The sequence below is a fragment of the Lactuca sativa genome, chromosome 1 (genome assembly GCF_002870075.4).
Source record: "Lactuca sativa cultivar Salinas chromosome 1, Lsat_Salinas_v11, whole genome shotgun sequence".
In the NCBI taxonomy this organism is placed as follows: domain Eukaryota; kingdom Viridiplantae; phylum Streptophyta; class Magnoliopsida; order Asterales; family Asteraceae; genus Lactuca; species Lactuca sativa.
The window spans coordinates 104,926,786-104,941,634 of NC_056623.2; the positions used below are offsets into that span (position 1 = coordinate 104,926,786).

Sequence of the window (14,849 nt, forward strand, 5' to 3'; positions counted from 1 at the left end):
GGGCCCAAACCCCATACATGGCCCTTACCCAAAAGCCTAACATTCTTCGTAGTCCAAAACACTTATACTCAGATGACGTACTAATAACCCAACACCAAAGCCCAGAAGAAAGCCCAAACTTGAAGCCTAAAAGGCAAAATCTCAAAATCACTCCAAAATATCTTAAAAACTTCTTAATACCTTAAGACCTTATTCCAAACTTACATATCTGAATCTAAGGGACTTCTTAAGTCATAAAGTTCCTAACTTTATGACTTAGCATGACTTAATGGAACCTAAATCAAAACCCTAAGTCCCAAACTTCACCAAAAGACTACCAAATCATGCATGGAAGGTTTATACTCATCAATATCCTAACTTTATGACTCCATAACCCAACAATGGTCAAATATGAAGCTCAAAGGTTCTCGAGTAACTTCTACTCACATGAACCACCACAAAGGGACCAAAATCATAACAAAGTGCCACCTAGCTACTTCTACAAGAAAGAGTTGTCAAGGTTGAGACTTTATACCTCCAGAAGTTAGATCTAGGTGAACAAATCCTGGATCGAATAGCTCCAAGTCAAGCAATGACTTCAAGAAGTTTCTTCTTCCTCCTCAAGCACCAAAAACACACATAACTCACTTTGAAGATCAATAATCATTTAAATGGGGGCTAAGAGTCGATTTCTAGGGTTTAGAGGGATGGAGGTTGAAGATATTAGGTTAAGGTTATGAGATAAGGTGCTTAAATAGGGTCCAAGACCCTAAAATAGGGTTTCGGTCTGATTAGAGTACGCCCAACGTACTCCGTAGAGCATCTGCGACCATCCTGGTTAGTACGCCCAATATATACCAAGGTACGCCCCACGTACTACCATTTTCACTAGTATGCCCGCATACCCTTTGTTTGTGCCCCACAAACCCGACTAAACCTTAAAACCACCAAACTTCTGAAGGCCATAACGTTTTCGTTACAAGTCCGTTTCTGGCGATCCTTATACCCATAAAAAGGTAATGAGAAGCTTTGCGCTTCTATCAACTCATAGTTGCCTTAAAACATCCAGAACTAAAACCCAATTTCCATAAAAGCCTAAACTGATACATTACCGATATACATTTTGTCTCCAAAACACAAACCGAACATCCAGATCATCCAAATTACCTTACCAATACCCATATGGGTCTAAATCTCTTTTCCTCAAAGGCCCTAGTCTTGATGATACTCGGTATTCGGGTCACCACCCCGCATTAGGGAACAAATTGGAACAGGGCGTTACAAATGAGGTCGTTGACCATTCTGTCTTGTCTCTTACCTTAAAATAAGAATTTTGAACTTTTAATTTTCTTAAATTTGTTTACCATCTATAAATATTTATGTAATATATCGTCTCTCTTTTATGTAATATATCGTCTCTCTTTAATATAAAATTTTATTTCTAATTTATTTTTACGTAGTTATTATTTTTTATTTATAAAAAAGAAGACTTTGAAATATAAGTATGATTAGGCTATCTGGTATCGGATGGTTGTAAGCACACGTAAGGGTTAGCTGACTTTGCCACCTATGCGAACACCATCCCAACCAAATGTAAATGTGGTGTGGAGTAAGGTGAGTTTCAAAGCTACACAAATGAGAGGGACCGGAGTAAACGGTCTTTTGACATTTAAACTTTAAAAGACGTAATATCACACATTCTTTAAAAAAAATCACACAACCATTTTATAATTCTCAACATTCTACAAAAACACAATTAAAAGATGAACAATTTTTCATAAAGTAAATTACACAAATGGTTTTTATGGTTTTGGGTAATTTGCACATTTGGTCCCTAATTTAATTTTTTTAACATAGAAGGTTCCTACTATTTGTTTTTGTTGGACGTTTGGTCCCTATCTTACCTAAACAGACTATTTTGCCATTGATTTTATAATTTATTTAAATAAACACACCCCAACCCCATTTCCACCTCACTTTACCTTCTCTTACCCATGCCACATTATTTAAATAAATTAAAAATTCAAGGGTAAAATAGTCTTTTTAGATAAGACAGAGAGCAAGCGCTCAACAATAACAAACAGTAGAATCTTTCGAGTTAAAAAAATAAGATAGAGATCAAACATATAAATTACTCCTAACCAGAAGCCCATTTGTGTAATTTACACTTTTTCATATTGGTCTTTATCTAATGGAGGATAATATATTTTTTTTCACTCTAGAAAGAAAATCAACAAGATGGAAGTTCAAATGCCATTAAATACACTAGAACTTCATTATCATAATGTTGCACAAAAATTACATGTTTAACACTAAATACAATTAGTAGCCAATGTGGTAGTCACATAAAAATAATATTCCCATTTTTTGTGATTAACCGTCGATATGAACATGTACTTGTACTCATAACAAACACATACATATGAAAACTCTTATTTGTGAATGAGATGTTTAAAGAATTAACACTATTAAACAAATCTAGGAAGAAACAATTACAATGAACTAACTAATTACCCATGGATTTTTATTCACTATATCCATATCCATAGGAACCAATTACATACAAACCAAGTAATTTAGGAGCGAGTACATCAAATCTTAAAATCAGGGGACTAAAACGACAATATGTAAAAGTCAAAGGACAACTTGTGCTAATCACTCCAAAAACTCTACATATATCACCATGTAGTCAAATGAAGCCAAACATCACCGTTATCATGATCGAACACGAGAACACCGAACAACTGAACTTCCACAGTTTTTTCGACTCTTGGCTCAGGGAGCTAAATTCCAACCTCCAAAAGCTCGCCTCCGCCGCTAGCCACCACCACGACAATGATCAAATCGAAGACGACTCAGATTTACACTCATTGATTCATAAAGTTGTAGGACACTACGAGGACTACTACAACGCCAAATCAAAAGGAGCAAAAGAAGATGTGCTTTCAATGTTTTCGCCAACGTGGCTGACATCGCTCGAGGATGCCCTTTCGTGGATGGCCGGATGGCGGCCGACGACGGCCGTCCACCTGCTGTACTCCAAGTCAGGAATCCAGCTTGAGGCCAGAATGACTGAACTAATCCCAGTGTTGAGTTGTGGAGATTTAGGGGACTTGACTTCGAATCAGATGAACCAAATCGATGAATTACAGAGGAAAATCATCCGTCAAGAGAGAGGGATAACTGAGAAACTGGCGTCACTGCAGGAGTCGGCGGCAGACACGGGCATGGTGGATTTATCAAACATGGAATCAGAGATGAACAGAAAGGAAGAAGACAGTGGAGGGAAGGACATCGATCAAAGAGTGAAATCGTTGCTGAAGACTAAGAAGGATGATTTGGAGGAGGTGTTGCACATGGGAGATAGTCTGAGAATGGAGACATTGAAGTCCGTTTTGGAGATTCTGACGCCGTTACAGGCGGTGTACTTTCTAATCGCCGCCGCGGAGCTCCACCTCAGAATACACGATTGGGGCCAGAAGAGGGACGCGACTTAAGTAGATAGCTTCAATCGTTCTGCTAGTTAATAGTAATACGTCGATCTTTGAATCATAAAATGTAAGAGCATAGAATCATCCACTGTAATAGTATAAAATCACATCCAGAACTTTGATATAAAACGTCTTGAGTTTAATCGCTCCTCTTTTTCCATCGATCGCAGATTCTTTGTAGAAGGCATTTGCCGGCAGTATTACCGGCAAAGATGGGCGGCCTATGTATGCCGTTTTCTTTTCTATTCCTTTCGGGAATATATATAAAATAAACACACTAACAAATTTGATATCTTGTTATCTAATTAAGGTGTATATGTTTATATAATTTTTAATCTTATGGTTAATGAAACTTTAAGTTTTATTTTAATTGATAGTTATGTTTTTTGTTATAAGTAAATTAAATGTTATATTTTTCTAATGTAATTTTTTTTGGAGGGTATGGAGGACAAACGATATTCCAATTAATAAAAATAATAAAATTTTATGTATAAGACTATCTATTAGGTTAAAATAAGTGCTAACATTCTTGGCATGTTGTCACATAGGATTTTTTAGTTTTTTTTTATGACACATAAGCTTAGAATGTTTTGTATAAAAAAGGTAGGGAGTTGAAGTGTGACAATTTAATAGGTTTAATTTTCAAGAAAAAAAATAAAATGTATAAAGAAATACAAATTAACCAATCACAACACACCTTCATACTTTCTCTCTCCTCTCTCTTCTCGCCACACATATAGCACCGCTTTCTTAGCACCTTCCTTAGCATAAGGTAGGGAGTGGTATAACATCTTTAGCATTTCCTTTGACACCTCCCTTAACACCTCCACTCCCTTTAGCTTTATACCCATCACTAATCACTATAGTTGTAGGTGTCACATCATCACCACTAAAGTCTAAACATATGAGATACCCAACACTACCACTCCACTCCACATTATTATTTTTTATTCAAAAATACAATAAAAATACAACTATAAAATTAAAAGAAACCACTATAGTGGTGGTATAACATCTTTAGCTGCAACCCCTTGGAACCCTGCACCCAAGGGCGCTGCCCCCAGACCCTCGTATTCCCGAGTTCACATTTATCACTCTGAGTGTGCACTTCGCACCTCCTAACTCGATTAGTAAACATAGCTTAGCCTATCTCATTATTAATAATAATTACACCAAAATATGTTGATAACACTAAAATCACTAACATCCAATTCCAATACCAACCACAAATCCAACCATCCCAAAGCTAATTACAATTTCAATCTGAACCGCCTTTCACACCTTTAACCGAAATTCTTTTTGATTTCGAACACGAAGAACAATAACCTCAAAAAAAGGGGAATGCCGACCCGAGAAGTTGGACTAAAAAAGAAGCAACTGAGTTAACAAAGACTTGGGTCGACATATCCAAAGATGGCAGCACGGGAAATGGTCAATCGCATAATAAATTTTGGTTACGTATTACGTAGCGGTTTTGTAATGGAATGGGTCGAGATCCAAATTACCAGATGTCCGACCAATGTAACTTGAAATGGAATGAAATTTACACAAACTTTGAAAAGCAATGGGCTAGTAGAGAAAGTGAGGCAGGTTTGTTGAAAGAAATGCACGCTGCATTCCAAGATACACATGTTAAAAACTTTTTAAGTTTATTCATGTGTGGGAAGTTATCGAAACAAGCAATAGATGGAGGGAACTTCCAACACATGGAGAAATTGCTAAACTTCCATCTTCATATTCGAGCTCACAACAAGTGTCATCGATGCTCACGTAGGCGTTAATCTTAACGATGATAATGACGCAATCAAAGAAATACGCTCGCCTCCTCATCACATGGGAAGGGACAAAACAAAAGATCGAGCAAGAGGAAAAGGAAAAGCGACATTGTCAAACTCTTTAGTCGGAACCGAGTGGTCATCTACATCGGAGGAAATGATGACACAAATGGTACAATTGAATTCAACTTTGGAGAGACATATGACTGAAACTGTCCGAATCACAAAATATTCGTTGTTAATGCAAAATGTGAGACACCTCGACCCTAAAGATCCGAAGGCAGTTAAAGCGATGAAGGAGTCGATTCACGAAAAATATAAGCTAAACCACAAATGAAATTTCGATGTTATGTTTTTTTTCCTAGGGTTTTTTAATTAAGTGTTCACTTCATGTTTTTTTAGGTTTTTAATGTAATTTTTAATTTCATGTTATTTTTTATTTTTAGGATTTCTAAAATGTAATTTTTAATTTTAGTATGGTTTTTAAAAACTAAAAAAGTTCTTATTTTTTATTGAAATTAAAAAATGTTTATACATAAAACCATTATCACATCCTAATTCATAGGTAGACCTGGTAATTCGTTTATCCGTGTCTTGAAAACGTGTCCGCCATGAATTTGACACGATAAGATTACACGATGAAAAATAAACTTTATTTCAATTTTCAAGATGTATTCGTGTCGTATCGTATCTCTAACAGATTCGTGTATTTGTGTCTAGAATTGTCTTGTCTATAAATAGATAAAATTTATAAAAAACATAAAAACTAATACGACGCCTAAATGACATTCTTTTACCGTTGACGAAAAATATACAACACGTAAATAAAATATACAACACCCTTCAAAGATAAGGATTCATACAAAAACAACATACAATTAAATAAAATATACAACACCCTTCATAAATAATAAAGATTCACACAAAAAAACAACATAGAATCCAATAAAAAGATAAGATTCACACAAAAAACATAGAATCCAATGAGATGAGTTAATACCTAATACACAATTTCCAAGAAATTGAGATGCCTGATGCAACAAGTATTCCACTTCCCTCGCAAAAAACATTTGATAAACTTGGATCACTATGCACCACATGCAATTATCATTGCAAAACGACACGGTAGATGCCCCTTAAAGTATTTCTCTGTGAAAAGTGAAGTATATTTTAGTCGGTTGATTTCATAAACGATGAGGACTATTGGAATATATTATCACAGAAATGATCAAAATATGAAAAACACTTAAAGAGAAAAATGATTATATTTTATAATAATCATCAATTACGTAAATAATTATTATTAAATATAATTAATTTTACGAAAATACCTTTCCACAAACAGAGGTCTAGCAAACGTTTGCGAATCATTATTAGTTTTGCAAAATCGTTTTTAAAATTAAATATGCGCATGCTAAATTTTTAATTTTATTAAAATTTAGGTTTCATCAACTTGCCAAAATTTTGTTACATATTTGGCCATTCATGGAAATCAAAACACAAATTTTTCAAAGGGAATTTAATTCAATGGAAAACAATTTCATGATATACAATGGCGCCTGAGTGCCCTAAAAAATGTTTTAGTAGTACTATATATTTTTGAGAGTTGTTTTTTGTTTATATTGCCTTTAAACCCTAAAAAAATAATTTGGGCTATCCTACTTTTTTTTAAAGGTTTTTTCTAAATGGTAAATCCATATACAAACTAGTCTATGAAGTAGTCCAAATTTATTAATCCTAATTGTGAAGTGCCCACATAAAATTAGTTTAATTTAACAATTAACACAAATTTTAGCCCAATACACAATAAAAATCAAAATTAAGAAATCAATCAACATTGACACGCGACTTCGTTTCTCACTTGCGACGCAGGTTCTCGCTGTTGCTTCCCTTTCTTCTTCTGTCGGCGATCGGCCATCGGCGGTGACTGTTTTTCGGCGAAATCCCAGGGTGGCCGGTGGTGGGTGATTATTGATCAAAGTGGTGCTACGGTGAAGCAAGTAAGTAGAAATTTTGTGAATATTTTTTGGTTAATTGAAATTCAATTTCATGTCATTGTGTTGAAAAAAAAAACAAAAATTACCAATTAAGATTTAATTGTTAAATTAGAGACTTAGGATTAATATTAGTAATTATTTGTTGTGGAACAGGTGAAGAGGTGAACTTTAAAATATAACTTTGTTATAGAAGATTAACATTATATCTAATGAAATTGCGGTTTTTTTTTTTATTATTGTATATTACATAATTTTTTTTTCGGGATACCCTTTTACTAAAACCCTAACTCTGAAACTGATGGTATAGATGATTGTGTATGGGTCATGACCGGTCCTGATGAAGTGTTGGTGTGTGACCGCACAAGACCGTGTTGCGAAGGGGACATAATTTTAATCCGTCTCTAATCATGGTTAATCCATCACATAAACGTTGCTAATTTGTAATTTTGGAGGTCATCTATCTTTCAAAATCAAGAGACTGACTTTATTAATTACCATTTTTTATTTTGTTTTTTATTAATTCTATTACTTTTTTTCCAACATCTTTACCTGACATTTAATATAATAATAAAACAAAATAGAAAGGATTGGTCTATAAGACTATAACTTGTGTTAAATGAGTTTTCAGCAAATTGTTCGTGAACCGTTCGACAAGAAGTTTATTTATTTAATAAATGAATAAACATTGAATACAAATTCTCGTTTGTTTAATTGAAAAACGAATATAAACAACGGTCTATTTCGTTTAATTAAGTTTGTGAATGTTAATTCATTTAAGTTCCTTTTATGTTTTTATATATTCAATTGCGTTTTATTACATTACTATATTATATGTTCGTTTTTGTTCATAAATATTAAGTTATATTTATTTATCTATGTTTGTTTAACATGTTCACGAACATAAACAAATACACATGAACAATGTGATTTTTTAAACGAGCGCACATGAACAAGAAAACTTGTTCGTTCATTTGTTCGGCTAAACTTAAACAAACGAACATGAAAAATCTTTTTTTTTTGTTCGTTCGGTTCGTTTATAGTCATAGACACCACTCAACAAAGAATGTATTTTTTGTATTTCTATTTTCTAGTTCCTTTTGTTTTGTTTTTGGATGACGAGGATAATTTTTTCGTATGAATTATGAATTTATTGTTAATAATTAACCACATAAAATGATTTAAATATCATCGTAATATATTATTTATTTTTTAGACAAAATTGCAAAAATGGTCCATGTGGTATGCATTTTTTTTGGGGTTTTAGTCCAAACAGTGACTTTTTTGGATTGATGGTCCTTTTGAGGTAGTTTGTATGTGAAAATAGTCCTTCCGAAAATTGAAATGACTATAATACCCTTGGGGTATTTATTTTTCATTTTTCTTTCATTTTTTTTAAAATTAAATATTTATTTATTTATTTTAACAATTAAAAAATAATGGAGGACCCACCTCTCTCTCTCTCTCTCTTAAGCAAACACACACACACACACACACTCCAGATCATCAACATTCATCATCTTCCTTTTAGCCACCATCATCTTCCTTCTTCAACCACCGAAGCTACACCACTGAAAACCCCACAACAAAAACATGTACCGAGGTAATCATCCCCTGTCACCATTGATCACAAACACCATGGGGAAGAGATACACACACTGAATCTTTATTTGGGGCGTCCACTTCCATAATCTGAAATTAAGCCACCAAACTGAGCAAAAGAAAGAAATACATCCATAGATTGAAGTAAAGGTTGTTAACTGGAATACGTAGAACAAACATCAACCAAATACGGTCCCTGTGGTATCGTTGTTGATAGGAAGTCGAAAATTGAAGACGGAAACATGGGTTCATCTCTGCTCGTGGTTTAGAGAACACCAACTCTAGTATACCCTAAAACAATCACATAACAATAAACTGCAAAATTCGATCCAACACACAATCCGATCATCGGGGATAAAAGAAAATGTTACCTGAAGCCGATTAAGAACATAAGTGTATTTCCCCCAAAGCTCCAACCAACGAGATTCGACAGATCAAGAAGAAAGGAACGAAGGCAGCTAACGGGAAGCTCCGATGATGACTGAGAAATCATGAGGCAAGGATGGGCAACCGATCTATGGAGAGCCCTCCTTGGTTCATTTGCTCCGGCGCCAGTAGCAACACACGAAGAAGAAAGAGAGACAGATGTTGGTGACTATCATCACCGACAATGGTGGGGATAGGGGATCGATGCTCTAGTAGTTCCTCGTTGTTTCTTTCTTAATTCGATAGAAAACACAGCAGACAAAGGCAGCTCCGGTGACCGACAACCTCTTCCTTGGCCGGTGGTGAAGAAAAACGGGAAGTTTTGAAGGAATGTCTTCTACCCGATGAATGAAGGAATGGCTAGAGAGAGAGAGAGAGAGAGAGAGAGAGAGAGAGAGAAAGAGAGAGAGAGAGAGAAAGATGTGGGCCCAAATTAGTTATTTATTTTCTTTTTCTTTTAAATTAAATAGAAAAAATATAAAAAATATATCAGTAAGGGCATTTTAATCTTTTCAGTTTTCCGAGAGACCAAAATCACAAACAAACATGGTCAAAAGGACCACCAATCCAAAAAAGTCATTGTTTGGAATAAAACCCCCAAAAAAATGCATACCACAGGGACCATTTTTGCAATTTTGTCTATTTTTTATTATTCACCTACCATTTAATATTCTTCAAAGTTCATACACATAATTCTCTATTATGCTATTTATTTTTTAAGGAAAACTACAATAAAGTCCCTACATATTGGCCTTATAATCGATTTAGCCTTATAATTTTTTTTATTCAATTAAATCCGAAATACCGGTAATCGTATTCAATTTAACCCTTTGACCCGGTCAACAGGTCATCCAACTTTCAAAAATTACATTTTCGGTCCAGATTTCAAAATTTATTACAAATTTGGTCCAAAATTTACATTTTTAGCCCAAATTTTAAATTTTTTTATAAATTTGGTCCAAAATTTACACTTTTTGTCCAAATTTTAGAATTTTATTATGAATTCATCCTAACTTTAGTTTTTTTTACAACTTTTTTTCTCAAAAGTTTGTTTCTAATATGTTTTTTTCTTTAAAACTCGTATTTATACAAAAAAACATATTTTCACATGAAAATCTTATTTTTTCTATATAAAAACTTTTTTGTATATGAAATATCTGATTATAAAAATACTTTTGGATTATTTGTGTGATTTCTCTTAAAAATCAATTAAGAAATTAAAAGTAACCCTAAATTATACTATTAAATTATAGTTTGTCAAAAACTAGTTACACTAAATTAAAAGTAACCCTAAATTATACTATTAATATAGAGATTTTAATATGTGTTATATTTAGTGTGTATTCTTTTTTCTATGGGATTTTAATATAGTTGTTTATATGTATTTTTCAATCTGTTGCATCTTGGTAAATTAAATCATACCTTCGATCACATATATATGACAAAAGGTATGTAAAGTTGTTCTAATCTCATATATGATAATCCATATTGATTTCAGTAGGAGTTGTAACTATCAACGTTTGTAATACTTTTTTACATTTGTTAAATGTCATTTTCTGCCAAAAATCTCCTTATCGACAAATGACAATTGCTACATTCTAGATAGTTATTTTTTGTTATTACAACAAACAAAATTGACACATGAGTCCGATTTTACAAAGAAGTTTAAATAAAGAAATCCAAAGTGATGATGAACTATATGTATGAACATGTATTCAGCGATAAATAAACAATATGAAGTTTTCAATATGTAGCATCTTCTATTATTTAAACTTTTCCTATAAATGTGATTAAAGAACAAATAAATAATATTAAAATGAGTGTAACTAGTTTTTGACAAACTATAATTTAATAGTATAATTTAGGGTTACTTTTAATTTCTTAATTGATTTGTTAAGAGAAATCACACAAATAATCCAAACCTATTTTTATAATTAGATATTTTATATACAAAAAAGTTTTTATATAGAAAAAATAAGATTTTTTATGTGAAAATATGTTTTTTTGTATATATATGAGTTTTAAAGAAAAGACATATTAGAAACAAACTTTTGAGAAAAAAATGTTGTAAGAAAACTAAAGTTAGGATGAATTCATAATAAAAATCCTAAAATTTGGGCAAAAGTGGTAAATTTTGGACCAAATTTGTAAAAAAATTTAAAATCTGGGCCAAAAGTGTAAATTTTGGACCAAATTTGTCATAAATTTTGTAATCTGGGCCGAAAATGTAATTTTTGAAAGTTAGATAACCTGTTGACCGGGTCAAAGGGTTAAATTGAATATGATTATCGGTATTTGAGACTTAATTGAATAAAAAAATATATAATGGTTAAGTCGATTATGAGGTCAATATGTAGGGACTTTATTGCAGTTTTCTCTACTTTTTATTATTCATCAACCTATTAATGTTTTTATATTATTTAGGGCATATTAGATTTGATCACATAATAGAGTATGGTAAAAAAATGGTACTCTAACTCTTATATTTCATGAATTCATACCACATATAATACAACTATACCATATTTATAATACAATTATTTAAAACCGGACACAATAACATTTAAATGATTTTATGGAATATACACACCAAACCAACAAAAGTACACATTGTTAACAGAGGTATCCATTTCATTAATGAGACAAACTGAAAAATATATTCAAAAACATGAATAAATCAAGAATGTACTTTGTATAACTTGCTCAAGATGCATAAAACTCCATTCTAACACCAAGTCAATAGAAGTTCTTTTAGCTTTTGAGTCAAAACAATTCTAAAGTATATGTCTAGAAATAGAGATAAGAAGTTTATATCATTATAATTTGTCAATTAACAAGACAAAATAAAATAAAAATGTCAAGATGCAAATTTATATAACATTTATCCTTTTTATTACAACACATTAAGGTTGTGTACTTGTTTTTGTTACTTGGTACACGACTAATAGACTAGATACTCTTTTTAGGGTTTTTTTATTTTATTTATTTATTTCATGAGAACAAGGAGGGAATTTGCATCATTTTTTACAGACGAAAAATTAAGATTATGTATAGAAGACGAAAATACCTTATCTTTGATACGATCGTCAACAAAGGCTCTAACCCCTCACCATTTATGAACACATTAAGCTTTCTCAAACCACTTGTATCTGCATCAAGATTATATTATTAATAATCTGATCACATAATTTACTTAAGCACATGTTCATTTATGAACTAATTATCTAAATGTAATTCGTTATCTATTTCTTATATGAATAATTATTGTTTTAGAAAAGCTATCTCATGATTAGATTGAGTGTAGCAGAGAACTAATGTCAAAATATACATCAAAGTCACATCCAAATGGAAAATCATGTGCCGATTCTACACTTTCAAACACCTATGAAACGAAGTAAAAAAGAAAAAGTACAAAGTTAAAATAACAATGAAGGATAATTTTTGGGATTTAACAAAAAATACACATGAGAGATCAATTGTCGTTTTGTAAGGGGATAATTAACAGGGACATTAGAGCGTGCAACCACCTTTATACAGTCATTAGTGCTCCTTTTATATATATATATATATATATATATATATATATATATATATATATATATATATATATATATATATATATATATATATATATATATATATATAGAGAGAGAGAGAGAGAGAGAGAGAGAGAGAGAGTTAGGTTCAAATGTTTTCACTATCTATTGTGTACATGTATGATTGATTCTGGACCAATCATTTTAGTTATTTTAAGAAAGTAATTAATGAATATTAAATGCTGAAGATGTAATTAATACCTATTATATCTTCAACATGTAATATGCATTTATTACTTTCTTAAAATAACTAAAATGATTGGTTCAGAATCAGTCATACATGCACACAATAGATAGTGAAAACAAAATAACCTAACCATATATATATATATATATATATATATATATATATATATATATATATATATATATTTGAACCGACATATATTATTAAAACCATGACCTAAAGGAAAAACACCGGAAACAAAAGAAAAAACAAAATAATCTTATAAAATGTCAAAAGGAAAACAAACCCAACATGTGTCAACCCACAAAGTCAAAGACATCGAGTTGTCATTGCTTGTTGTCCCTTTGCAAAAAAAAAAATAATAAATAAATAAAAATGCAAAAATTGTACACCACTTGAAGCCATTAAACTTAAAAATTTTTCAATATATGTGAGGAAATTTAACCAGTAACAACAAATGTTTGTTAATTTTTAAGGCATAAATATATTCTAAGTCGATGAACTTCACTTACAAATGATTTTCATCCATTAAGCAATGCTTGAAACATGCACAATTAAAAAAAAACATGAAAATCAAGTATATAAAAAAATCAGGACAAAACAAAAAGGGTTTTAAACCTTACTTATTACGCACACTAAAATTTTAGGTATCAAGAATACTTGATGTTTTTTGTTGGTGTCTCTAAGAACTGAGCAAAATCCACACCATACATTACACAATGATTTTTTTGTAAATTTTACCTATAAAACCATTAAGACCCATAAAAGACACATAAACACCCACTGTGTTAATTTACTTTTCTAAATTTTTAGCTTGAATATTATGAGAATAACTCTAATAAAAGGGGGAGGGGAAACATAACTATCAATTCACTTAGGTGTTTCAAACATGTGTGATTAAAAATAGGAACATATGAAATATAATTAAAAATGGAAGTATAGGAGATGATACCTGCATTTTCATTTTTGATCTTCATGTCGATTCGGTTAACCTACTTGGGAAGTGGCAACAACAACAATGTAAGAAAGGCATCACGAAACTATCTTGAACATGCTAGGTTAAAGCAAGGGGGAAAGGAGGGGGGGGGGATTTAGGGAAATTATGATTGGAAGTCATCTGAATTATGTATAATTGAGGTGTGATAAAAGTTTTAAAGTGCTCGTTTCAACATAGAAATACATAAGGCGCCATATCAACACCCTGTAACTATAAATAAGATTTGTTATTAGCTATTCTATGGTGTACAATATATAAAAAGGTACCCAATAAAAAACCTCAAATTTGATTGCTTAATTTGAATTCATAAACGGATATTCACCTAAAGCTTACCGAAGCAGTAGAAACACAACAGTGTATTTCATCAGGTGTTCGGCCGATAAGCTTGTATCCCTACAAATAAATGTAATCAGTTAAACTAAACAATGAAAAAAATCTCATTTCATTGTTGTCCTCTCAGCTTCATATTATACAATCTTTCCATTATGTGTAGTCTCAACACTTCCAACATTGTTATATTGGGCTTCTTTCTGGCATCTGCAATTAGAGTATTAAAACTCTGAAACATTCCATTCTCAACTAAGTCACAACATCTACCTGGTTGGAAGAATGCTCTTGACTAAGTTTTTTAGATCCCTATCTATAAGGTATTTATGTGTATTTGGGTTCAACATTTCCAATTCACTCATTGCAGCTCTAAAATCATTCTCAGTTGAAGCTTTTGATGCTCTCCAAAATAGTGTTTGATAGTGGACACCACTATACCGCTTAAGCAAATTCTGGCAAATATGTTTAGCACATT

At 31.9% G+C, this 14,849-nt stretch overlaps 1 protein-coding gene across 1 annotated transcript; it reads left to right on the forward strand.

The window, feature by feature from the left end:
- Positions 1 to 2,489: 2,489 nt before the first annotated feature.
- On the forward strand, positions 2,490 to 3,618 carry LOC111909817 (protein DOG1-like 3). Its single transcript, XM_023905591.3, has one exon. The coding sequence runs from the start codon at positions 2,673 to 2,675 to the stop codon at positions 3,474 to 3,476; it is 804 nt and encodes a 267-aa protein (XP_023761359.1). The 5' UTR covers positions 2,490 to 2,672; the 3' UTR covers positions 3,477 to 3,618.
- The last annotated feature ends 11,231 nt before the right edge of the window (positions 3,619 to 14,849 follow it).

What these genes read in the sequence shown, in the direction of transcription:
- LOC111909817 (XM_023905591.3), top strand. Translation starts at nt 2,673, where the DNA reads ATGAAGCCAAACATCACCGTTATCATGATCGAACACGAGAACACCGAA.